The sequence below is a fragment of the Ciconia boyciana genome, chromosome 4 (genome assembly GCF_034638445.1).
Source record: "Ciconia boyciana chromosome 4, ASM3463844v1, whole genome shotgun sequence".
NCBI lineage: Eukaryota > Metazoa > Chordata > Aves > Ciconiiformes > Ciconiidae > Ciconia > Ciconia boyciana.
Genome location: NC_132937.1, coordinates 80,006,753 through 80,034,213, shown reverse-complemented (window position 1 = coordinate 80,034,213; position 27,461 = coordinate 80,006,753). Strand labels below are relative to the sequence as shown.

The 27,461-nt window shown below is 39.6% G+C and overlaps 1 protein-coding gene across 4 annotated transcripts in view; it reads left to right on the top strand.

Moving 5' to 3' along the window:
* The window catches only part of EPB41L4A (erythrocyte membrane protein band 4.1 like 4A), a 139,708-nt gene that overhangs the window by 22,848 nt on the left and 89,399 nt on the right, over positions 1-27,461 (top strand). For 3 of the 4 annotated variants that reach the window (XM_072860301.1, XM_072860297.1, XM_072860300.1), the window contains exon 3: positions 25,182-25,232. The exons of the other annotated variant lie outside the window; for it this stretch is intronic. In XM_072860301.1, the coding sequence (XP_072716402.1) occupies positions 25,182-25,232 (51 nt within the window). The remainder of the gene's footprint in view (positions 1-25,181; positions 25,233-27,461) is intronic. 4 annotated transcript variants of the gene reach the window in all.

Below are 27,461 nucleotides of genomic sequence, written 5' to 3'. Positions count from 1 at the left end.
AAAATAATCCTTTTAAAACCAGTTATGGATAAACTGCACAATAAATTGATGCCCGACAGGCTCTTTTCTGTGCTTTTCCTTGCACAGTGCACTTTGGTTGCTGCTTGGTTCCTGTTTCATTGCCGCTCTCTTCTCACCTTTTTCTTTTATTCTGTTTTTATTAGGTGTTGTGAGTATATTGGCTTTTCCTTTCTGTCCCCGTGCTGGTTATATGCGCTTGTTACGTATGGTCTTTCTCACCGTGTTGCGTATGACCAGATGATGGTTCTGCAGAGCCAACAATTTCACGACTGGAATCTCATGACAGCGTGAGAGTAGGAGGACGGGGCGCAGGGGACGTGCAGAGCTCATGTGCTAGTCCTGAAAGCAGACATTTGTGCTGCCCCCCCGTTAGGCAGGAGAAGGCAGAGCTGAACAGGGAGCTTGTTGCACGGTGTTTGCAGTGGGAAGAAAGAAGGAGCCGTGCTATGTCCCCCTCTGCCTCTTTCTGCTCTTTTGCTCTGCCTTCATTTAATGCACCTGTGGCTTTCTCCCTTCTGACTGCAGCTCCAGGGACACCCATCCTTCCAGTTGCTACCTATGCTCTTTTGGGTTTGTAGCAGGAATAAAAAAGACTTACTTTAAGAAAACAGGCTGCAGGGTTGAAATCTTCTGTTCCCCAACTGTGTTGAAAGTAGACCTCAGCTGCTATGTGTTATGTTGCTTATCAGTACGTGGAACCTAATGCATGACTGCTTTCAGTACAGCTTGGGATCTTTTGGTCTCAGGCACGTGGCTTTCAGACAAGAGCCAAATTTTGTAAGGTCATTTTCTCATTCACTCAGCCAGAGAGATCCCACAAAAGGGAATTCTTAATTTTAGTCCTTTCAAAATGCATCTGTGTCTGTTTCACATAAAAAGCGTTATCAGTATAACAGGGTTGGTTGAAAACAGCTAATACTGGGTGCATTGCTGCTGTTCCTAGGGCTTCCCAGCTGAGTGTGTCTTACCTGCCAGGCATGTGCGCCTGTGCTGTGTACCCATGCCTGTATCTGCAGGGTGATAGAGGAAGGGTTAGTTTGTTACATAGCAGTGGTCAGAATTATTTGGAAGGAGCTTAGAGCTAATGGCAGTTAACAAAGCCACTCCTTTTAATACAACCAATTAGCATTTGTACAATTAGTTTCCATCATTTTTTAAAGCCAAATCCATTCTCCTCCTGGTTATTCACTTCTTTTTTGAGGAAGGGAACTGAGGGGTCATTTTTAAGTATCCTTTATCCATTTTTGTTGTAGATCAAATCAGTCACGACAAGTTAAGTTGCATGTGTGTCTTGCATATGTAAGTCAAAGTGTGACCCCTTAAAAGCTCAGAGTACTTTATGTCCCGATTTACAAAGATAACTGTCAACATGGACTTTGTGGGGTCTGGTGTTACATAGATAAATGTGAGTGAAATACAGATACAGAAACCGAACAGAGAGGGTGAAGTCTGAGAAGATCTGCTCACAAATTACTTCTATTTGTTTCATCTAAATAATTCAGTAATTCTTTACATTCTTAAAAAAGCAGCATTCATAAGAAGAAAATACAGTGGGGTTTTTTTATGGCAGATTGTGTCAAATTGAATTGAAACCCCCCCATCACTGTGAAGGAAAAGGATTTTTTTTCTGCTTTAAGTGCTAATTTCAATGCAGCTTCAAATTTGGAGCAATCATTATATAAAACTACCTGTCCTTTAGCTCACTTTTGCTGGCTTATATCATTCCATAAACCTGCAGAGCCAGATCTGACAGAACAGCCTGTCTGGTAAAAGAACCCCAAGAAAGCTAAGTGCTTAAAAATTGGCATTCATCTTCTTTCAGACAAAATGCATTAGAATATTCCTTTATACCTGAAATGAAATTATTGTTTTCTTGAGCTGCTGTCATGTTGCTTCAATTATTTTACCTTTCATATAATGAAACCCAGAGCCTCAGGATATCTACTGACACAGCAATTGCAGTGGAATATAAAAGTCATTTTTCCAGCCCTTTCACATTGTTCCTGCTCATTTGAGAGCACGGTAGACCTTTTATCCATCAGCATCTGAATGCAGTACTGCTTTCTTGCTATAAACAAAATGACTTCTCTGTGAATGAATCCTAAAGACTAGTGAAGGGACGTAGTCTGTTGGAAATAGAGGATGGTATCTGGCATCGAAGTGTGAGAGTGGGATGAAATGACCTAGTGTATTTACTCTGTATTCACCATATTCTTTGTATGATATTATGTAATATAGCTATGACATAAAGCATGATGGGTGGTGTAAGTTTCATGTAAAACTCAGCTTAACCTTTCTCAGGAAGAGACCTACAGAAGTTCCTGTAGATTCTGCTGCTGCCTGCATCAGTGAGAAAATCTGAGCACCACCAAAGCCAATGCTTTGATCCAGGGGAAGTAGAGTTTTCCCAGCCAGTAGTGCCTTTTCACCCCTTCTGGACAGAAAAAAGAAATTAACTCCTCCACCACAGAAGTCTTTAGCTTCAGGATTGTACCCCTCCTCTCCTCACGGTACATAATTTGTTCATTCACTATGATGGTAATGTGCCTGTGGATCCTTTGCGTTTTTATTCAGGAGAAGTACGGAGACTGTGACTGGCGATGAGCCCTTCTGATCCCCCCAGGAAGGGGGCATTACGAATGAGTAGTGATGTAGGATGTCTATGATCATGTGAGTGAAATGGGGCTTAATCTAGAAGAAACAGAACTGTTGAGGTTGGCTTTGGCTAATGATGTGTTTGACAGAGCATGTGTATATCCATTATTTCTCCACTTCCCTCTATCCTTTTCCCATTCTACTCCAGTTCTTTAATGTACTCGCACCCACATAAACCCATGGCTTCCCCTACCATGAGCAGCTAAGGCTTCATGTAAACATTTATAAGCTGAGCATAGCAGGGGAGAAGCGGGCACGGGTTGTAGCACGGCACTGGGTAGGAGCAGAGGGTTCGGGAGGGTCTGCTGGGTTCTGCTGTCAGTGGAGAAGAGGTGGGCAAGGGTAAAGGGGGAGCAGCTTGTGTGCAAGGGGAGTGGTAAGAAATAGGTGAAGGGGAATAATACCTAAGCGCATGGTGAAAGCCATTTATCTTGGTATGCCTGGAGCATGATACCTGCTGATAGAAAATGTACCCTTGAAAATGCCCTCAAAAAAAGAAAGTTTTGCAGCTCGGTGTAGTTGACATCCATTAGCAGAACAAGAAGTCAGGAGGTTTATTCTTACTGGTGCTGGCAACTGGTTAGGCAGATGAATGCTCTGAGGAAACTCAAAAGATGAACGTGTGAACCAAGTGTCCAGGCTTTGGAATATGCGTGCTTCTGGTGTATTTGTAGACAGCCACACGTCCTTCACTAGAGCTGCAATCTGTAACTATAGTAAGTACATCTTTCATTTTAGGGTGATATCCTGTTAGGAGACCTTGCCAACTAATTCTGTCTTCATTAGTTGGTGATAATTTAAGTATGTGCAGTACTGCCTTTCCAGTAATATGTGCTCAATTTTTGAAAAGGCAGTGATGAGCATGTAAAGTTTCAAATTAAGAATTACTGTATCACCTGTTAGGTTGTTTGACGTGTTTATTATCATCACTGTTAATTTTTTTTAAATGTTTAATGTAAATTTGTGTTGATATCTTTCACCCATTTGACCTTACTCTGTCTTTTGTTGTTAAAAAGCCATCTGTCAGATATCTTCCTTGTGTTGATACTGGGAGGTACTGACCAAGTCACCCCTTTAATATCTTTCTGATAGACTGAATATTTCAAGTTTCTTTTGCCTCTTCCCAAATGACATGCTTTCCAGAGTTTCTCTGGTTTTTTTTTTTCAAACCCCAGTCTGAACCATTTTTAATTTCTTGAAGTATAGATGCAAAGAACTAGCTATGTTTCTTCAATTATATGAAAGTGTTGCCACCTTCCTACCTGGATACTTTTCTGTTCATAGGGCTGTTGTATTCTCTCCCTGCCCCCCCCTTAATAACTGCATCACTCTGATCTATTCATGGTGATTCCCAAGTCCCATTCAGAGCTGCAGCTTTTCAGGACACAAGCCTTACTTTATAAAATTGGCATCATTTTCTTGTTATAGATGATTTTGCCCTTTGCAGTTGTTAGAAAGCATGCTTTCAGAAGAGCCTGCCTTACTAAGTGACTCAGGTTATTTTCCCAAATAACTGGCTTGCCTCATTATTTGTAACTTTAGTAGTTTTTGGGATGTCTACAAATTTTACTAGGGTGGTTTTATATTATCTTACAGGTCGTAGATAAACTGTTGCAAAACCCTGCTTGAAACTGGAAGACAGTTCTCCACTAAAAACTACATTTTGGGATTTATAATTCACGCCATTTTTATTTATTTTAATTACTAGTAATTTTTTTATAGTGTTATTTCTTAACATTGGCTAGTGTAGATATACTCCTTGTAACTGCTAGATCTCTCCAGTACAGTGTTGCGGTTATAATAGGCTCCTAATTTTGTGCGCGAGTGTGGGAAAAACAGATCCCTATCATAGTGCCCATTTATTTTATACAAAGGAAATTGCTGATTTTTATTTTTATCCCCTGACTGTTGTTAATTATGTTGGGGAAGGAAATGTTACATATGAAATTTCTGGTGCTAGAGCTGAAATGTTATGAAACCCCTAAACAAAGCCTTTCCCTCTCGCATCCTCCAGAATCACATCATTATTGAACCATATCATCAGACTCCCCAAGGCTTATTCTGTTATCTATTTTACACAATTGTATTGGGTTTACACGGCAAGGTTTTTGTAGAAGGGGTCTGCAGGGGTGGCCGCTGTGAGGGGAGGAGGGGACAAGTGGAAAGGAAGGAGCGGCAGAGAGGAGCTGTGATGGACGGATCACAACCCCTATTGCCCATCCCTCTGCACTGCTTGGGGAGGGGAGGGGGTAGAGGAGTCAGAAATGAAGTGAAGTTGAGCCTGGGAAGAAGAGGGGGAAGGTGTTTTAAGTTTTGTCTTTGTTTCTCACCATCCTACTCTTATTTTTAATTGGCAAGAAATTAAATCACTATTCCCCAAGTCAAGGCTGTTTTGCCCATGACAGTAACAGATGAGCGATCTCTCTGTCCTTATCTTGACCCATGAGCTTTTAATCTTATTTTCTGCCTCTGTCCAGTTGAGGAGGGGGAGTGAGAGCAGCTGGGTGGGCATCTGACAGCCAGCCAAGTCAACCCACCATAACAATAAAGATTTTTGACAAAAAAATTTAACAGTCTTGTTTCCGTGAATTAGAACAGTAATATATTATTTTAAAGGGTTATGATAATGCTGCTCATATTCATGATAACAGTATTAGATAAATGGAAATATAAAAAAAAAATTAAGTCATACACATGCTTGGCAATAGTCATGGTGGATGACTGCTTTCCCTCCCCACTTGTAGCATTGAGTTGATGCATTTTGTTTTATTCTCCCACTGTATGTAGTTCAAAAATACTTTGCTGTCTTTTAAAAATGAGCTAATTATAAGAGCTATTTATGCTTGTTTTAATAACCTTTAATTTTATTTTGTTGCTTTTAATGCATTTTCAAATACAAATCACCTTAGTCTGGCTGCAGAAGGAATAGCTTTTTGACACTTCTGATAATTTAATTTTTTAGGGTTTTGTATGGCATTATAGACTTGGTGTAAAATAACCAGCCTTTTATGTATTTTAGTATTGGTGCATTATAATACTGTTCTTCCCTTAATGAAAATAAAAAAAAATTGAAGAAAGGAGGAAAAAACGCCAACATTTATTATTCATGGAAGATCTTTGTAATTGTTTCTTACCGCAAGCTTCCGTCAGTGGATTTTGGAACAGCATATGAGAAATTAATGTTGATAGTGAGTTACTGATAGTTTATTTTAGAATGTGACCAACATAAAAGTTTTAAAGCTCTGAAGAGCAGAGGGTGGTGAATTAATGTATGGAGAAAATTCAGTACCTTGTAAGGTGTGTTTGTATTTATCTACTAACATCTTGAACATTGACATATCTGCTCTACTAAGGGGGACTTGCTTATTGAGTTTTTGCTTTCTTCTTCTCTAATTCTGTGCCTCACATAGGCTTACTTATTCACTATAACTGTATTTATTGTATGTAAATTAACAGGCACAGATGTATCATGGTGTAAAGAGCATGTCCTCTGTCTGCTTCATTAGTCTGTCTGTAGAAGCACGTGGGGTTTTTTCCAGTTATTTAGTGTCATAGTAGTTGTGGGAACACAGAAGTCACCCATTCAGCTGTGTACCCTCTATTGCTTTCTGCTGAAGCTTCTTCCTAGTACAATCAAATTTTTCAGTGGGCTTAAAAGTAAAGTACATATGTTGAGATCTGTTCTGCTACCAAAGTGTTACTAATAGTTTATAGTGAAAAAGACTACTTTTATTATTACTGTATGGATAGACAGTAGCAGGCATGAAGACATCTCCAGGTCTTTCCACGAGGTTTGTGATACATGTTGTGAAACTCACTTGTTTCATGCTCCACAGAGCAATATGTTTTCTTTTTGTATCTTCTTTAACTAATACCATGTATATCTTATCTCAGAGTGGAGATAGTATTTTCAAATGCACTCCTAGAGACTGAGTTAGCAGAATGAGACCTAGTATTGTGGCTTTGGTTTCATACACAGTCAAGATTTTGTTTCTGTTTAAAGTATTGTTGTTCTGGTTAAAGGCCAGCAAATTAGGAATGAAACTGGACTGGAATTTATGTAATGTTTATCTTTTTCTCAAAGAAGCTGCAAGTTTCTAACTGAAATACATGATAACTGGGTCCTGGAACTTCCTGTTGTGTCTTTTTATTTCAAAGAGATAAAATGGCCTAGGATTGATTTACCTGTCCTCTGGATGGATGATGCAAGCACTGGCTGAAGTCAAACTTGACAGATTTCACATGCTAATCATGAGAACTGCTATTTCCCTGCTTGTAACAAACCCCTCTGCTGGGTTGCTGGCATCCCACACGTTAACAGCTCCACAACTTCCCATGCGAGAGGCAACTGGCTGGCACTGGGCCTGGCCACAGCCTTCTCAAGCTTGCAACAGGTTTGCTGCATATTCCTTAGCCTCAAGGTAGCCCTGTGGCCTGCCGCTATCATATGATCTGGATGGAGGACATGGAGGACTTGTGCATCCTGAGATGCCACTGAGATGTGTCTGTCTCGTAGACCTTGTGGGCTGGATTTCAAAGAATTCGGGAGGTCTGCATGAGACAATAGCATCTGAATAGTTAAGTGTGTTATCATACGGATGAATGAGCCAACAATGTTAATAGTCCTTGTTAATGCCAGTTTTCTGTATTGTTAAACTGGGTCATTAGGAACATTTGGAAATAAGTTCTCATGTTTAAAACGTGTTCCTTTTGTGGAACCTGCCCATGGAAAATGGTGTGATTTCAACTAACAGATGACCTTCTCATCCACAGCATAATTTGTGGATTGAGACCTGATTCAGTTCTCCTGTTTTATAGAGGAATTGGACTGACGCCTAATGCAACAGCTTTAAATCAAGATTTGCTGGCATATCTGTGTGGGGTCTAATTATCTCAATATTCCTTTCCAAAACAGTGCCTAGGGCTGCAGTACCACAGATTTGGGCTGAAATTTTGACTTAATTTATTTTCCTTCTAACAGCTTTATAAAGATAAGAAAACGAAGGACCAGTAAGATAAATATCTTTTCTTGTGCATTATTAACATAAATGTCTTACTTGCTAATTGATTGCACCTATTTAAACCAGTGTACAGGTGTAACCTGATGAAGGCATCAGTTAGCTAGCTGCCTATATAGCAGAGGTTATCAAAGAGATTATGAAATAGTATTTCACCCTGGGAGATTAGCTTGATGTTTTGGGTCATGAAATTACATAAGCTTGGAATGCTCTTTTACATTTTTCTGTATAAAATAGTAAATTAAGTAGTATTAGAAATGTTACCTGAAAGGCATGTAAGTATAAAGTTTTAAGGAGTACACCGGCTTGAAAGAAACTTTCCTTTTAAATATTAAACTTACACAGTTGTGATGGTACCTAGCATATTATTAGCTGAGCCAGGACTTTAAAATTACCTTGCTTGTTACAATTAAGAAACATGTCCTGCCTTTAGAACAATCAGCTTTTAACAAATTTGGGCTTAAAAAATTTAAAAATAATTAAATTACTCGCAAGTGTTGTTTTGGAGATGACTTTTGAAGTGTGAGGATGCTATAAGGTCTGCCTGAGTTTTGCAGGCACATAGCACTTGTGTCTCCCTTAGGAAGAAAAGGAAAAGAAAAAATTCAGATGAAGATACCTGGGATTTGGTATTCAACTTAGTATTTTTCAGATACTATCTTTCTTCTTTCCATATATAAATGAGGCATCCCTCATAAGAACAATCTTAGCTTGAAGAAGAAAAACTGATGTATCCACAGATTTGTCTGTGAAATCCTTGAGCTATAAAGCTACAGTAAGAAAACTGTTTATTTCTTTTAATGAAAGTTACACGTGAGAGAGATATTTTTCTTTCTCAACAGAATGTTTCCAAAACAGCAAATTTGGCTCTGTGACATAGATGGCAGAAATTACACCATTAACAGCTACAGTTCAGTGCTAAGTTCTGACATATCTGTTGTATATAATGTCACGGCTCTTTTTTAATTTTTGCCAGTCCATGAGCAGTAATTGCTGAAGAGTGAAAGATTGATTAACAGTTTCTGTTGGGATGGGTTTGCTTTCCTCATCAAGTTAGTAAGTGTAAGCAAATTCAGTGTGGCATTGCCTCTCCCAGAGGAAAGTCAAAGCATTGTTCTGTTACAATAGAGGTGATTATAGCTAGTGCTGTTTAAGCTGTCCAGACAGTTTTCTGTTTTCAACAGTAATAGTTCATAGTAGTATGTATAGCAAAATTGGTTGAATAAAAACATGAAAGACAGAAGTAAATGTAAGAATTGCAAAGTCAGTCGTCTATGTTATAATTAATGCTAAGCTATCAGATCATACTGTGCTTGAAATGGCTTCTGTGTGGGTCACTGAGATGCTTGTGCCATTGTTTCAAAGTGGACCTGTTAGCAGCACGGTAATTTATTGAAAGTAGGCTGCTTGAACTAAGAGACTTCTGTTAATAATTATTTAAAGGAACTCATGACAAGTATTGCTGGCCTAGAGTTTTCTAACTATTCTCTTTAGAAAGTGCTCAGAGGTAACATTTCTGGAAATTGTGCTAAAGGTAAACAGATTAATGGTATGACTGGCTTTATGTATAACCTATCTTTTGGTGTGTTTGCTTTTAAAGTTAAGCAGACTTGCTGGTTAACACTAGAATATTTCACTGTAGTTAAGAGTTGTAGTTAATATCTAAGAGCTTTGGATAACTTTTTGGAACTCCTGCTTTCCTTTATATAAACATAAGCAATATGAAAATGAACATATAATATTTTTGAGGGGGTAGTCTTTATAAGTGTGTGCACTGTGAATTAATCATATGCTATCACACTTTAATAAAAATATTTTTCAGTTTGTGTATTATACCTTCAAAATATGTTTTCAAAGTTAAAGTGAATAGTATTTGGCTAAACAATATTTTATTGTTTTGGAACAGTAAGTGTACTGTTTTTAAACTTTTCAATAAAAAAGTACTGATGATGCCTGTTGACTACATGTCTATAGAGGCTCTGTTAGGAATAGGGAGTTTTGCAGACCACTTCCCAATGTCTTTTTTCCCAGTGTTTACAGTGATATCAGTTATATACATTTATTTTAATATTTTCTGTATGAGGAAGAGGTTTCTTACAACATATCTTAAAGCCAGGGATAGGGGCATCCTTACTCCAAACTACTAGTTCCATGAATTCATGCTCAAGTCTGATTTCAGCCAAATGCAAGTGAAGTGATGCAGCATTACTCTCTTCTGTAGACTGTGTAACATATGGCTGTTAAGTTATGTGATAGGATCACTCAAGTTGGAAGGAACCTCTGGAGGTCACGTAGTTTAGCTGCCTTCCAAGTTAGAGCAGATTGCTCAGGACCTTTCCCAGATGAGCTTTGACTATCTCTAATGGCAGAGGCTCCATAACCTATGGATAACCTGTTCCTGCACTTACTCTCCAGTAAGGAATTTCCCGTACTGCATCTTGTGATCATTTCCTCTTCTTACTGTGCATCTTTGAGTCTGTCTCTGTAATTTCTTGCTGCAACTACATCCTCCCTTGACTTCTCTGCAATGTAGACAAATAAGTTCTCCTAGACACTTGTCGTATGTTCACATGTTGTAGCCCCCTAGCCACCTTTGTGGCCCTTTGCAGAACTTCATCCCAGTTTATCTTTGTACAGGACTTAGGTGAACTTACTGTCATTTCCTTTGGTCTCTAACCTACCAGGGTTCTTTGTTTAAATTATGACTATAAGACTACAAACATTCCTTGCTTCTACATTAACACTAGTGTAGTATAAAAGAAACTTCAAGTTGAGTGGAAAACTCAGAAGGAATGCTGGGTTCCCATTGGTGTGATAATTTGTGTGGCTGGGGTACCAGGACACTTACAGCACTCTGCTCTTCAGCCAAATACCAAAAAGGTGGTGAACTGCACCTTTGCTGAAGCTGCATCGGACTATCTTGTAAACCACTAAGTTGGGATGTTCATGGCAAGTACTAGTGGTGCTGTGTTTGATTAATACACCTTTGCCCTCTGTACCCCATTTATTTCTGCTTAGTGATGTTCCAGCTGTAACAGAAATGTATGGTTTTGATCTGTAAGAGCATATCCTTGCAATTTTGCCTGGTTGAATTTCATCTCATTTCTATTGATCCTGCCCTCCAGGTAGTTTTCTTTCTGTAAAGTGTGTCTATCCTCTTCTTTTGTACTTCTTAATTTTAGACTGGCATTTGTATTAACTGCAGAAATGCAAAAAATGCTAAGTGGTGTATGTTCCATCTTCAGCCTTAGAGGAACTTGTTTTGGTAATGTTCCTTTAAAAAATGAAAAATCTGTTGTCATTTTTCTTAGCCAGCCTGTCTGTTTTACAGTTCCTCTCCTAAACTATACTTTATCCGATTTAATTAATAGTGTCTCATGTGATACCAAACCAGATATTTTACTGAAGCTCAGACTGGTGAGACACACTGTGTTTTCTTTTCTTGAAAATCCTTCTCGGCAATGAAGGGTGGTTCCTTAGTATATCAGAACAGCCTACAACCAGCGACAATGTGTCTTGTTGCATCCTGTTTACCTGTGTGGCTTTAATAATTGTTTTCTTCAAAGTTATTCTAAGTTTTGTATGATAGAGAGGCCAGTCTCACAAACCATTTTTACAGAAGAGGAGGCTTAATCGATGTGATGTAACTCAGGCAGCCAGTACAGTGTGAGGAATAGACATGAATTTTCTCATGCCTGCCCATACGTAATATGCAAAAAAGCAATTTTTTATCTCTGTCTCGATTATGATAATAATAAATCATCAAGACTTTTGATATGTAACTTCTGATCCTAATGAGCCTAGAACTCTCCCAGAATGGTAGAGGTGAGAATATGCCAGATTGACTGCAACGAATCTTAGCTATTTCAGGTTTGGCTTATGAAATCAGGCAAAAATAGGTATTATAATATCTGTAAAATGACTTGGAGGGAAATATTGGTCCTCTTCATACTTCTAGTGGCAATCTACTCTGCTTGTTATTTTTAATGAGGCATCTGTTTCTCAAGTAAATTACCGGAAGAATTTGACAGCAAAATAGCCTTTTCCATAAAACAGAAATCTTAGACTTCCCAGTCTAAGTTCATTAGGTCTTAAATTAGTGCTTAATTTGGTAAATGTTATCTGTTTAAATGCTTCTGTGGAATACAGTTTTTTTGAGTAGTATCTTATTTGTGCAGTGAATGCAGCATTAGGACACAATGAATTGAGTGTCTGCTGTCAAAACAACTATGTCACCAGTTGGCTTGTCAAACAGTGAAATATTTTGAAGCCTAGTTACACCACTTGCTTTTGACAGTGGAGTTGTATACCTTTTCTCCTTCATGACAGATCTGAGAGCAAACGTTGTATAGAAGAACACAGTAAGGCTTACAATATTCTGCTGTTTGGTATACCAACAGTGTTTTTGACTTTTCAACAGCTGTGCATTTAAACTATTCAAACATTTCATTTGGATTTGTCACCCGGAACAGTACAGCCAACAGCTTTGTAACAGTTGTTTGAACATTGGGTGTTTTCAGGTGGTGTGAATTGCGCTGTGAACCTAACTGAAGCTATTCTAATCTGTATCAGCTGAAGACACTGGAAAGTCTTGACTCCTTAAGGAATTGTAGCACTCATAAAATTAAACAGATGAGGATTTTTCTTTTGCTGTGGTTCAGTTAATCTGTGACAATGCATTTATGATCCTTAAGGAATGAACTTGAAATTGGGTTTCATGACCAGGAGTGTTGTTTGTTTTTTTTTTTCTTCTAACCTGACAGAAGCAGTTGCATAATGAATATAAGGTTCACTGGTGTATATCTGAAGGGTAGACTTCCTTAGTATAATTTGGGTAATTAACCTATTTTAGCTACTTGGATCTTGATATTGTGTGATGATATTATGTCTAGGAAGAAAAGGCTGAATTCTGCTCTGACATAGCTCAGCTCTATTGACTTAAGTGGATTTATGTCAAAAAATAAGAAGGGGCCAATGAATACACAAATAAGCATTTTGGTGAGTAGCATTTTGTTTCTTATCACAGAAAGAATGAATGATCATGCTTGTAAATGCGGAGGAGAAAAATGGAAAAATTTTGATTCTTACTGAGGTACTGAGGGAAGAAGTCCAGAGAAAGCTTTCATATCGGATCAGGAGGAGCTTTAGTAATTATACTAAAAATACATGTGGACAAAAGGAAGTCAATACAAATATGCAAACATCTCAGTCTTTTAATATTTAACATACTCTTGCCTTCTTACCTTTAGTGTTAGGTGTACTTTAGTTTCAGTAAGAACATGCAATATTTTTCTTCTTGGGTTTTTTTTAAACCAAGATTTAATCCTGTAATGACAGACTAAAGCAGAGTGATATAGAGGGCATATGTTAGAGCATTACCTCGGGTATATAGTGATGAGAAACTTCTCCTCTCAACTCCAAACAGTGTTGTTAATAAAATAATTTAGCCTAAGTGATAATTGTCACCCTATCTAAGCTGAAAGCTCTAGTGTTATTTAGGTTATTGCAGCTCTGAACAGGACAACAGATGAGTTCCCTTCGTTTAGCAGGACAGTAGAGTTAAATGTTATTTCTGCTTCAAAAATGTGAAGTTGTCAACTTCACAACCACCACCTCTGAGTTGAGCAACACGTGTATCTTGGTTTCTGAGTACAGCAGCCTGGATGGACCATTCTCAATGTAGCTGTGCAAGTGGAGGTGATGCTTCCTCTTACTTCACTTGCTTTCCATTGTCTGCACTTGATTATCATACTGTGCTGCTTCTGTACCAAAATGTGACATCCCCCAATCCATCAATTCCCTTTCTTGAGGAAATGTCAGCAGCTTATTTCAGGCTTTGATAATGTCTTCAAAGCATAGCGTCAGTGCTGCCTTTCTTCACAGTGTTCCCAAGAGAAGTTTTTGCTCTCATGGCAGGGAGTGACAGCCAAGGTAACAGCTGAGTTTATAAAAGCCTTCAGACAACTCTAAAGTGCATAGATGTGAACAGTTTGAATGTAAAAAAGTGAGAACTTAATTCTGGGAGAATGTTTGAGTGTGCCTAGGACAAGGCAAACCTTCAGTGTCCAGCTTGTGTATTTTCCATGTTTTGTTAGTTAACCTGGATGATCTTTGATCATCCTTCTATCAATGAGGTTTTTTTGAAATTTAGGCTAGAATACGGGGAAGATACTGAAATAGTGCTGTCCACTTACCCATGAAAGAGAGCAATCACTGCCTTTTGTGGGGTGTTGCATGGCAGCAGGTCCAGGCTTGGCCTTAGAAGTGTCAAAGAATTACCTACGAACATTAGGTAATGAACTACTCCTTAATAACTGGATGAATGACATGTACATCACTGGCATAGTGCTGTGTTCTCCAGGCCTAAGCGAGATGTAAGTCTTATTTTTTCAACAGCATAGCTATGTCTAGGAGTTGGCCAGCTTTCTGTTAAAATCTCATGTGTTTCGTATAACTGGATATACCAAGTGCCTTGGAGGCCTGTGCTGTGGCTGGGATAACTAATCACTACGCCAACATGACTCGTACGGTTTGGGGGACTTGTTCATTTTAGTACTGACTAGATACCCATAGCCTAAAATTCCCAGCAGGTTTCTGACAGAGATATCAGTGGGCTATGGTAAGTCAAAATCTGTGATATTTGTACAGTTTAATTGAGAGATCTGTGATAGCCTGGTTTATTTTCAGTGAAAATTGAGTTATGCTCCCAAGAGCAGCTCTGTAGGGTAGGAGCAGCTGTGTAGGCTGGTATCCATCATCTCTTTAGCACAGGGATGGGGAAGGGGATGTGTGGCACCTTCGGCATCTGAGTGAGCAGCAGCTAGATTTGTTGCAACTGACAAGTTGAGTGAGACTGTCCTTGAGCACATTTGTTCTGTGGGTATTTGTGTTGCACAAAATCGTAAGATAGAGTTTACAGGGCAGATAAATGAGTGCTTTGGTCCTTTTTTGTGGCTGAGGCATTGTGTACCTCACGGTGGCTTGGCAGCAGAGCCTGTGAGAAATAGCGCTGGGATGAATCTTTACTGTGGTGTAGGTGGATACTGGGCTAACACTTGTTAGGAAATAAAATGTTTGGTTTAGACTTTTATGGTGGAATAATTTTCTGAAACCTACCTGGGAGGTTTTAACTCATGTAGAACTGTACCTTTCAGTGGGAAGACAGTCTGCTTGCAGTCTTACTATCTTTTTCCCTTTATTAGCTACTGTCTTCCTTTTGTTAGCTACATGGGATTAAGTTTCAGATCTCACCCTGCCTGGAAAGCATCAGTATTTTGAGGGCTGCTTAATAAAACAGCCTCCTCAACTTTTAAACAAATACAGTTATTTAAAAATAATTTTAGGTATACATTGTAACTGTGTACATTGAGGTACATATATATTCTGAAGTTCTGATTTTAGGTATTGTCTCATGTGAGAGTCCTGATGTGGTTATTGTCAGCAGAGAAGTTTTGTAAGTAAGAGTTTGTATAACCAGAAAAAACTTATGCAAAAATTAAAAATCTTTATTTTACAAGGAAGGGTGCTTAGTAATATTTCACTCTGGAATATGAGTGTCATGGACTTTGTGAAGAGTGATTTGCACTTCAAGAAGCACTTTGTGCTTTGTGGTTGGACTTCAAGAAGCACTACCTGGGCATATCTTATTTACTAGTCCCTTACCAAAGTCATGAGTATAGGCATGGTTGAGGTCCACATGAAGTGGCATGCCTTAAAAACTTACAGAAATGGTGCCTCTTAACTAAAATGCAAGGGGGAACCTAGGGGCTATTACTTTATTCAGTCCTGCTGAATATGCTGCTAGTTTTACTCTAAGTAAACCATACTATTTTATCCTCAACCAATCAGATCAAAACTGAAGGATGTGAGCCCCCTGTCTTCAAACAAAAGGGTTTTTTGCCTTTGGATTTCAGTGTGAATAGGATCATGTCCAAATCACACAGTAAGCTATATTTAATGTAAACAAAAGTAACGCTGCCAAAAGCCTTTTATTCAACACAGATCAGAGACGCATCATTTTGGCTTCAAAAAAATAGATATAACCAAGTACATTTCAAGCAAACTAAAAATGAAAGCAATGATATTCTATTTGAAATTTAACGGTCTAGTCTGCAGAACATGTTATGATTTGCCTGCAGTGAAAGAAGTGCACTGGGCTTATCCAGTGCTTTAAATTAATTCACTTTAAAGCATGATCATTTGAGGTTTATCTAGTGCTCTGTGGTAGGGTACAACTGCAACAGAGCTGGAGATACTCTAATGGAGACGCCTGACAATACAGCAGTTGGCTTACCTGCAAGCTTGTGATTTAAACAGAAAGGTTTTTACCGTCATAGTTTCACAGTTTATTTTGCTTTGATTACAATAGTCAGTTTTTACTCTGTTAGATTATTGGGAGGGAGCTGGGAGCTGTTTACTGCTTGGATCCAAACAAAGGTGATGAAGCTCATGACTCCAGTAACCCCACTGTGAGCAATTGTTGGCTTTACGCAGAGTTTAGGCTGAAGGCTTGAAATTTTATTTCTAACATTAATCTAAGATCCTCTGCCTCAGAGGTCAGTAATAAAATTCACAGTGATTTAAACAGGATCAGGTTTTCACTCTATCAAAATTCCCTCTGAGTGAAAAAGCTGAATGAGTTATTTTCACATCACCAGTGGATTCTAAACAGACTTTTTTTGTCTTCTGATATGAATCGACATTTTTTTCTAATGTGAAATATGTTTGTGATTTCATGTCTGTATTCAGAAAGCTGTTTCAACAACTGTTTTCCTACTTGCATGAGATGTGTGAGGAGAGTTACGGAGTACAGCAGATAACCACCCCCATTAGCAAAGGATAGCATGCCTGAGGCACTTTTTAAATTAACCTCCTGAGTCTGATACTGAAGATGCTGCAAGGATGCATTTTTCATTACAGTCACAATATTTAGACTATTGAGCATTGAGGGGTTAACTGCTCACCGTGACATCTCCGTGAACACTTTTGTTAATGAACAGACGTATTCATTAGTTTTGTAGTAAATGTAGAGAAAAAGGGTCTAGTTCTGCAAAATTGTGTGCCATATTCGTGTATAGATCTTTATGCTAAGCTTATCACTAATCTGCCTGTTAGCTGGGACTGAGGAAATTCATCCAATATTGCACATGTATATAATATCTTTATATTGTCCTTCATGGAGATGTATTACAGAAGTCCTGATTAAGTAAGGTTTTTGTTTTATTTTTGTTTCTTCAGTATGTGGAGTATTTTCGTTAGCGTAGGTAGGCAGCCACTGTATATAGCAATATATATCTCATATATATATATATGTATATATAAAAAATACATATTGTATTATACTATGTATAAGGTGTTCAGTTTCTTGTAGGTTCCATATCAAAGAACAAAAGTGTTCTGTAGGAATAGATTTCAAAGCCAAGGTATAGCAGTTCTTGAGTTTGTGTCCTCACGTTAAAAACACTATTCCCCAACAAACTTGGTATGTTAAACATTTATTAAAAATAAAGAGATCATGGTAATTTTATTTTTAATGGTGAGTTTACAAGTTAATCATGACAGGTTGTACATACAGTTTTAGAAAAATCATTCTGGATGATCTTTAAAGATATACAGTGCATATGAAATCTTATTTTCTATGCATAATCAAAACCATGGTATATCTGACATTTTTATAGGTCAATAAAAAGATTTTTGAGAAGGCTGTCTATAATGTTATATGCTATAAACTTTCAACACAGGTTTAGTATTGATGGTCAAGCAGCTACTGAATGTTAACTGGTTGAACAGTGACCTACCGTTCTTTGTATGTGTTGTATGTATGCAAAATTGTGTTCTTATGTATACGCACTTTTCTCATAGGATATAAAGGCACTTCAAAATACACTAACCATTTTAGGGATCAAATGAAGATAAGCAGTGAGAAAGCAGTGTCCTTGTCTGAATCACATCAAATTACCACTTGAAAGGTTTAATTACTAAAAGAGGAAAGGAATGGAGGTCACAGGGAAAAAAAGAACTGGCTAAAATATGCCACGGTTTCCCTTAAAACCCTTAAAACACTAAATATTTTGTGCATTATGTTTTCAGAGGAAGAAAGCTGGGTTATCACTACAGCTCCATGCCCAAGAACTAGTTCAGAATAATACTGACTTTTTAATAAAATCTCTGAGGAAATGGCCATAAATTCTGTTTGAAAAGCTTGTGGGATCTTCCTGAATGAAAGATGCTAGGGAGAGGGTTGTTACTACTACTGAAATTGCTTGATCTGTTTGTAGGTTTGTCAGTCATCAAGTTTTGAACTCTGTGATGAGTTATGTTATTTCACAGTTTCATTCAAAACAGTTTAGTTATTTCCAAGAGTGAATCAAGGAAAAAAATAGGCTGCCAAAGAGAAAGAAACCCAGACAACTTTTGTCTGAGAAACTCTTGAAGCAAAGGCTTGATAATTGCTATCAGTATGGTCACCACGCCAGAGATGTGTTGTTCTCTTTCTTTTAAAGATATGCCCAAAATAAGCCCATTTGTGATGCTGAAATATCTCTCTCAGGAGAGATTTCCTCAAACTTTATCAGTTAAATTCTGTAAGGATGCTATCTCTTACCATCCTTATCAGGTCCCAGTAGCCACCGCATCATCTGTGTAACTGGTGTTTCTGGTGCTTGAGTTTGGGCAGCAGAGCTGAAAACAATTTTCTTGCAATCTGGAGCTGTCAGATGTGTTTCTGCGTTACCTGTCCCACAATACAACAACATGGAGAAATTTCCTGTCTTGATTCGTGTGGGTAGAAGAGCCAGACTGGTGGGAGGATGTGAAGAAGTAGACAGGAGAAGGGTCAAAGAAGAGGAGGGAGGAAGGGCCTGTGATTCAGTGCACAGGGACTTCGAGGACTATGTGGGAACCAGTGGGGATGACAGGCTGAGGGAAGTGGCAATGTATGTGACAAGGGAGTATGAGCATGGAGGGTGCTATCTGGAAAGAGACATGTGGTAGGAAAGGACATGGAACTGGGAAGTGGTTAGGGAAAACAGGAAAAAAAACCCTGACATGGTAGGTGGATCTAATTAAGGAGTTCAGGACTGGCAGCCAGGGATGAGGAATGACGCCAAGGAGAAGATGACGATAGTCCTGTGTGAGCTGGGGGGACGGGGTGGACAACCGATGGTAACACTGACGCAGTACATACATGCAAAAGGCTGAATTAGCAGTTTGCTTTAATGCTTTAAATTTTTATGTAGTGTGTCGTTATTTGAACTTAACACTTGCCTTCTGTGGTTTTTTTTATGTGCAGGGTTATTCTTAAAAAAAAAACCTGGCTCAGATTCTGTTTTATCTGAATATGCAGGGCTGAAATCTGCAGTGATTCAGGAGTTGATTGACAGCTGAATGATTCGGGAGTTGATTGACAGCTGAATGCGGCACCCTTGCTGTGAGCGTGGGGGTGAGGGGGCAGGCAGCACTAGTCACAGGGTGAAGCGCAGCTAGGAGCTGTGACAGATACGTCCTTTTCATCCCCCTCTGTTGCCCGGGTCTGTTAGAGTCCTTGCTTTACCATGCAGGGGCTTTTTTGTTTTTTTTCAGTCAAGGTTGTTAAAGTTGAATGCAGCCCAGTACCAGTAAAATGGTAATATGACCCCGTGCAGTGTGCGGCACTGGATAGCAGCTCTTCAGGACAGGCAGAAACTCTAGCAGGGGCAGGAGAGAATGCAGGTGTATAGAGTTCCCCATTAGCAGCCATTACAGCCAGCTAATGGATAACTTACTCCTGTCCTGGTGCAAACATGTTGACTGTTTTTTCGTGTGAGGATTGCTAATGAGCATATCTAGAAAACTATTTTTAGAACAAAAATATCTCCAGTGTATCTTCCATTACTCTCATGAGGACTGTCTATTAAAAAAAAGAGGCATTTTTAAAAATGTCCATCTTTAATTTTTTCAAACAAAATTCCAGATGGTTATTATGAGAAATTTTAATGAGAATTGTGTTTCCAGTAGAATCAAATCAATTTTATGGGAAGCACCGTAGCAATCGAGTTATCAAAGCTGTACAGAAAAAGTAGGTACATTTTTTTGGATAACAACTGTATCCTTTTGCCTTCTGTCAACATTGCAGGACTAAGTCATTTTCTAGTGTCAATTAAAATGAGAAGTTTCCATCAAACTGGAAATAAAACTTTAAAATAATTAAAATGATGTAACATTTTGGAAAAGCTTTTTGGGGATGTGGCAAATCATCATTACATAGGCTGCAAAAGGACAATATGTGTTTCAATGAAAACATGTTCAAACACAGGTGAATCTTAAACTGAAAATAAGCACTCTTATATATGAACTGCAAGTTTATATATAAAAAAATTGTTATTGATTGGTTGCAGTGTAGACTCCATTCAATTCAATACCAAAATACCCAGTCTGCAATCATCAGGTGGAAATAAATAGCTTGATTAGCCTGTACGAGAGCAGCAAATGAAAATACCATGATGTTTTCTTGGCAGGCAGGGGTTCTGCACATCCTGATTAGGGATGCTCCAGAAATAGACCACAAGCACCTGGCGAAGCAGAAGACAAGTACATGCGAATTTATAATGCATGCACTTCTCATGCACTCTCACAGATTTATTTTAAATAATTCCCCATGAATATGGAAGATGCATCCCTTTGGACCCACCAAAGGCTGCAAAGCTGCGAGGCAGGAGGAGGCCCTTGTCTCTCGGAAGCTGTGAGCGGCTCCATGGTGGAGCAGGGCTCCCATGGGTGCATGGTGGAAGACGAGAGCTCACGCCCCAGCCCTGGGCTGCCTGGCAGCAGGCAGTGGGCGCCCGGCAGGGTGGGGAGGGGGAGCCCCAGATGCCAGCGGCTCTGCAGGAAGCCCCTTTGCGGGCAGGCTGCCTGCAGAAGTGCGCTGCCCTGGGACTGGGGGGAGCAGGGGCCACGCTGCCCACCCGGGAACACCCGCACGGGGAGTCCGCGGAGGCTCCTTCGCCCTAACCTCACCCTCCCGCACCGTACCGCAGCCTCCCGCAGGCAAATCCCACCAGCAGTAAAAGCAGTGGGGTCCTGCAAGGCCCCAAAGGACAGTGCACAAAAAGACTCTTGCTCCAAACCCAGGGAACACGTGAAACCCTGCAAGCGTAGAGGTGGCGGGCTTTGGTCGCTTCCACAGAGCAAAGCTGAGAGCATCCCGAGTCTCTTTATTCTGACCTGCACCACCTCCAGAGGACAGCTCTGGTTCACACGCAGCCTGAGCTGCCTTCAGAAGTGCCTCACAGCAGAGTTTTCTCCTGGCAGACAAAAGATAATGTACTTACTTTTGGCACATTCATTCCAAGTAAAGGAAGCATACCATGTTTTCTAGTAAAGTTTCTTGACATGGTTTCTCAAAACCTTTTTCCATTCATTGAAGCCTTCCTTGAAACCTTTCTTATATAAATTTGTTGCAGTTTTAAAAATCTATTTTTGATGTTGCTTGTTTTGTCTTGTATTGAAATAAATCAGTTCTGCAGCATTTTCAGTTTCCATTTTGTCACCTTTTCAGTTGTTTTGCCTTATTTCTTATTTCTTTTGCTCTATTTCCTTTATTTCTTATGTTTTACTGGAGCAATATTTCTTAGGCTGGTTCTATGAATGTACATACAAAATACAAATTGCAGAATAAATACAAAGGTACAATCTTTTCATTTTAATCGTCTGGTTCTGGTATGTTTGGTTCTATTCCACCTCTTTGATAGACTTTGTGATTTCTGCCTATGTGCAAAGGGGAGGCACTTTAAGTACCAAAGTCTCACTTCTAACATTCCTAACTTTTCCTATGGTCATTGGTCTAAACACTTCTTTTAAATTAGGTGTTTTATGCATTTTTACGGAGCACATTAAGCGCATTATGCACGGCTGTTTTAGAGCACAAGAACTTACAGTTTAAGTATGTCACTTGCTTTGATTAACTGCTTTAAGTGCAAGACTGTCAAGGGAGAACGTCATTAAAGAGCTAAATACTAAAAGTCTTTCAGAAAGAGAAAAATGTTAAAAATTAAAGAGACATACATTCTGTCAAAGTGTTTCAGGATTTTATTACTTCTTCAGCTTTTAAGCAGTGTACTACTACAGTAATATGGCTACAGTCTTGTTATAAGAAGTTGGCTCAAAGTATTAGTAGAATGGTGGGGGTTTTTTATGTTGGATTGTTTGAGGATTTTTTAGGAGCAAGAAGAATGGGAAGAAAAGATCAGTATGCATCTTGTTAATCCTTTATTTTGCCATTTCTTTCATTCAGAATGAATAGCTGTACTGTCAGAGCTGAGCATACCTGCAAAAGCTTGTTTGTACTTTTAACTTCTTGACAATATTTTTCTTCAATATGACTCATAAGTGTAAATGGTCTCTTGTTCTGTTTCTTAGTATACTTATTTCTGCTACTCCCTGACTTTTACCTGTGTCATCCCACATTTTTTTTGTTTTCCCTCTAGCCTCCACTTTCTTTAAGTCTTTTCAAAGCTCTGGTCATGGAGTCAGCAACATTTGGTAATTCTCAAATAAATTCTCAATTTGTTCTTTAACCTTTTTTCCACTCCCCTTGTTCAAGAGTAAGGGCTCTGGTGGAATAACACAGAGGTTTAAATCTGTGTCTTCAAGTCAATTCATATCTTAGAGCCCTCTACCAAGCTCAGTTGAAAAAACATTTTTGAAAAATTTCTCATATCTTCCTTCTTCAAAAGCAAAGGTATTAGTATCAGACTTGGCTTTCTTTAACATTTGATTCAGTTACCTGAACTGTCTCATTATCATTCAGTCAAGAGAAATTACAGGAAGCTCAAGAGAAAAAGTTACCAGAAAAACAGTGGAATCCTTCTCAGAAGCAAAATTAATGGAAGAGACAAAGAGAGAATTCATTTCTTGAAAGGACAGAGGGTCCTTTTCTTTCTGGCTCTGACATGGTTTATGCAGGGAAAGAAAGAAAGAGGGAAACAGAAGAAAAAAAGAGTAGCCCTCTCCATTAAACACACCTTTCAGAGCACACATATCTTTGGCTCTTTTGCATCTTTCCCTCCATGGGATGCACAACCCAATGATGTAGAGCTGACCTTTCTGTAGAGTGAGCTCTGCTGAGGCACTTCTGAAGGCAGCTCAGGCTGCGTGTGAACCAGAGCTGTCCTCTGGAGGTGGTGCAGGTCAGAATAAAGAGACTCGGGATGCTCTCAGCTTTGCTCTGTGGAAGCGACCAAAGCCCGCCACCTCTACGCTTGCAGGGTTTCACGTGTTCCCTGGGTTTGGAGCAAGAGTCTTTTTGTGCACTGTCCTTTGGGGCCTTGCAGGACCCCACTGCTTTTACTGCTGGTGGGATTTGCCTGCGGGAGGCTGCGGTACGGTGCGGGAGGGTGAGGTTAGGGCGAAGGAGCCTCCGCGGACTCCCCGTGCGGGTGTTCCCGGGTGGGCAGCGTGGCCCCTGCTCCCCCCAGTCCCAGGGCAGCGCACTTCTGCAGGCAGCCTGCCCGCAAAGGGGCTTCCTGCAGAGCCGCTGGCATCTGGGGCTCCCCCTCCCCACCCTGCCGGGCGCCCACTGCCTGCTGCCAGGCAGCCCAGGGCTGGGGCGTGAGCTCTCGTCTTCCACCATGCACCCATGGGAGCCCTGCTCCACCATGGAGCCGCTCACAGCTTCCGAGAGACAAGGGCCTCCTCCTGCCTCGCAGCTTTGCAGCCTTTGGTGGGTCCAAAGGGATGCATCTTCCATATTCATGGGGAATTATTTAAAATAAATCTGTGAGAGTGCATGAGAAGTGCATGCATTATAAATTCGCATGTACTTGTCTTCTGCTTCGCCAGGTGCTTGTGGTCTATTTCTGGAGCATCCCTAATCAGGACGTGCAGAACCCCTGCCTGCCAAGAAGATACGCCAGGTCACACACCTATGTGTGAAGAGTATTTTCTGAAAAGTAGAAAAATAATAGTAACCAACATCTTAACCATTCCAAATGAGCGGTTGTATGCTGTATGTTTTAATTTCATAATTATTATAATTGTTTCTTTCTTTCATGTAGGAATTATTTGAAGTGCATGGAAATGATGGAAATGATCATTGGTATTCAGTTCTTCAGAAGAGCTCTTTTCTGTGAAAAGTTGAAATGCATTATTGTTGGTACCTTAACTCATCTGTCATATGGTAGATGTAGATATTAATGAACTGGATAATGTTAATATTAGGGGATAGATTAGTGAACAGATTTTTAAATAACATTGATATGGCTGGAATTCCTCTACACAGAACTAATTGCTGCTGTTTTACAAAATATCATTCATGGCTGATGAGAGATTAATTTTAAAGCATTAGTAAGTATTTAATTACATTTCCAGAATTTAGTTGTCTTTCCATTACTTATTTGCTTGCTCTAATTGCTCTTTATTGTCTTCACTGGACTTTGATTCCTGCTTGGAGCATTTCTTATAATGTGTGTGCATGTACAAATTTCATTATTATACCAAGTAAATAGAGTTGCTTATATCTACTCCCAAAAAAGGAGCCCACTGAGCTGAAGTAGTTTCCCATAAGCCAACTATTTTATTAAATATTTCTTTTTAACTTTTTTCTTCTATGTATCTTTTATCAGATTCGAGTAGATCAGTTTACATCTGTCTGTGACAAAGCCTCTAAGTGCACTCTAGCCAGTAGTTACAAGGAGAGAGGTTTAACTAGCTGGAGACCCTGCTCCCAGGAATCCTCCTCTCTCTTAAGGAGTTGGCCCCTAAGTGGATTTTTAAAGGTATTAATAACTTCGGGACAGATACACTAACTGCAGAACCAGACAAATAATACGCACCTTTGGGCATTTTTCTAGAATAGCATTTTCTAACTGGAATGCATTAGATTGACCATTAGCAAAACCAAAATGAGTCTACAGGCATCTTAACATACAGCACTTAAAAGTCAGTGCCGTAGGTTACATCCAGCAGACAGATCAGGCCCTCTGTTGAGTTCTTGGGAACAGAGATGAGGAGGTCTGTGCATGCGTCCATAAATTTGTGAGCAGTTCTCAGAAAAAACCCCTCTGAAAACAGGTTGGCATGTCTGCTGTCAGTGAAAGATGAATAGAGAGGGAGGGATGGATTAGTACAGTTTGGATGGTACATTTGTATGATGTATACTTAGGGCAGACTGTGGTATTACATTTGCATGTGTTAAATCCTCAGTTTCTCAAAGTATTTATTTCTGTTATGTGATTGTGCTGGGGAATGTCTGCACATATAAAATAACACTAATGTAAATTCTTCTCTGTTTGGACACGCATTCTGCAAATTAAGGTCAAGCTGTTTTATCTAGGTGAATATTTGTAAATATTTAGCATTGTTAATTTAAAGATTTTTCTCTGCTTGAACACGCAGTGTGCAAATTGAGGCCTGGCTGGTTGACTGCCTTGGGAAAAAGGGGTGCTTACTCTATGTTGGTAAAGACCACCAAGAACTTTGATTTTAGAGCCTTGTGCCTTTCTGCTTTTATAGATGGAAGGTGATGGAAAACTGTGGTGTTGTCTGGTCTTTTCGGAGCTTGAGGTAAGGGGGAAAAATGGACAAAGAAGAACAGTGAGAAAGTGCTGTTTGGAGACACCTTTTTCTGTTACATATCTACCAGGAACAGGATGAACTGGTGGCTCTGCTCACCCTCAGTTGCATGACTGTATGCTGCTTTTGTACATAATTTTCATCTCTCCTTGGTAACCTTTACTTAGGGCAAAATACTGCAGTTTGGTCTCTGAAAATGCTGCGTAAAGTTTACTGTCTGGAGTATGTCTCCCTCAGTATAGTGACGCTGGCTGGCTGGTCAACGCATGTGCTGACGCACACCTCAAGAGCTGTGCTTGCTCTCTGCCCTTCCCTGTGCACTGGCGGGGAAAGTGCTGGTGCCTATGCTCCATCGCCAGCACGTACAGAGCACCTCATGTACTGCATGGGCACTAGCTGCTGTCTAGCACATAGGTAGCAGATCAAATGCACTTCCCACTTGGAGGGCTTGTTAGCAGCATAACCCATGCAGTCCCGTGCTTGACAGGGAAATGTGGGAATGTTACAAAGGTGTTTCTGAATATCTCAGCATGATTGTGTGTCATGCCATAGCATCGTCCTTGTTTTTCCACTAACATAAAGTCCCTTGTTCAGCATTAGAAACCTTCTGCTCTTGTTCTGTATTGTTATCCCTTGCCGTTATATAAGCAGAATAACTAATTCAGCATCAGGCGTGACCTTCCAGTAGACTCTAACAATGGTTGCGGTGGGGGCAGGCATCTCAAAAGGCAACAGTTATGTTCAACCAAAGTTTTAAGCCTTTTTTTTGAGCAAAGGCTCATGAATTCATCTGTATCTTCTTTAGCATTTAAGAGATTGTAAGAGGTAGGGTCTGTGGATTGAGTTACTTTCAGAAGAAAGGTTTCATGATAGGTGCTTGAACTAAAAAAGGCAATGTGGTTTTTGTTTTTAATAAAAGAGGCTTCACTACCTACACCACTTTTCTTTCAAGAGAGGGACTAGCATCCTACTGAGGCAGACATTGCTGCACGTCTTGCTTTGTCCTTAAATTCAGTTAACATTGATGATGGGTCTGATTTGGCCTGCACTGCTGTGTACAATGCAAAAGAGAAAATTAAAAAATATCCAACTAGAAAAACTTCACTGGAGCTAAAAAGTAATGAGCAGTGTGGAAGATAAGAATTCCTGGTGACTAGATACACATATGTTATATGTTAAAATATAGTATTGTATGTACCATTTTTAAAAGAACTGATTCTTTCTGATAAAAAAAATACAATTAAATCAGATCTCTCCTGAATGTTCTGGCTGTCATTTTCTTTAGCCTGTAGAAACCTGCCTTTCTGGTTTATGAAGCCACGGTGCTAACATGTAAAGCAAGATGGTATGACTCATTCGAACAATTCTTTGTTCTGTCTTGAAAGCATTGCTGATGATATTTTCAAATATACTTGGGTTTACCCCTAAGAATACAAGCCTCTAGCAAGTCTGAGTTTAATGCAAGGCAGTTTATGTAATTTTTGCAATGCCACATGAAGTGAATGTAATCCTGTTAACATCTTTGATAGTTTTAGTTTGCAGTTTTACTGAATTTTATCAGGGGAAATAAGGTGGCTTTTCTTAGTTTGCAAAACTTTCTTCAAATGCAGTAAAAATGTATTTCAGGACTGAGAAGTAGCCACTTGGGGATTCATCAGCAAAAGAGCTTTCTTAACACCACTTGAAGAGGCAATTTACTTGCATGAAACTCTGAAATCGTGTGGCTTAAAATGAGAACTTTAATTAAATATCAGGTTGCAGTGGTTTCAGCAAGGGTCAGTGTTTTACCTGAAGAGTGCTCCTCAATGCTGGGAAAATATAAGGTTAAGGAAGGTGAGGTTAGAGGGGTGTGGGGATACCTGCTGACTCTCATCCTGGCAGTTCCCTTGCGAAGCACCGGCTTGTGTACATGCAGGCATTGCTGAAGGATGTGAAAGGGACTGGCGAGGAGGGCCACAGAGACTACTGCACACAGTCTGTTTTGGATGAGGATAACCAAAGTGTTGAGCATCTTGCTGCTGTAGAGGTGGAAAACCCCCAGTCATGGTAAGCTGGATGGTTTTGCTTAGCATTTCCCCACAGCTGGACCACCTGTTTCCGCAGGACCTGCAACAATGGAAGTGTTAACTGAGCTGTGTCAAGAGAATAAATTAACAGGCATTTATGTTTTCTCTCAGCCTAGCAATTTAAGTAAAAAGGAGTTAAAAAGCTTTTTAAGCA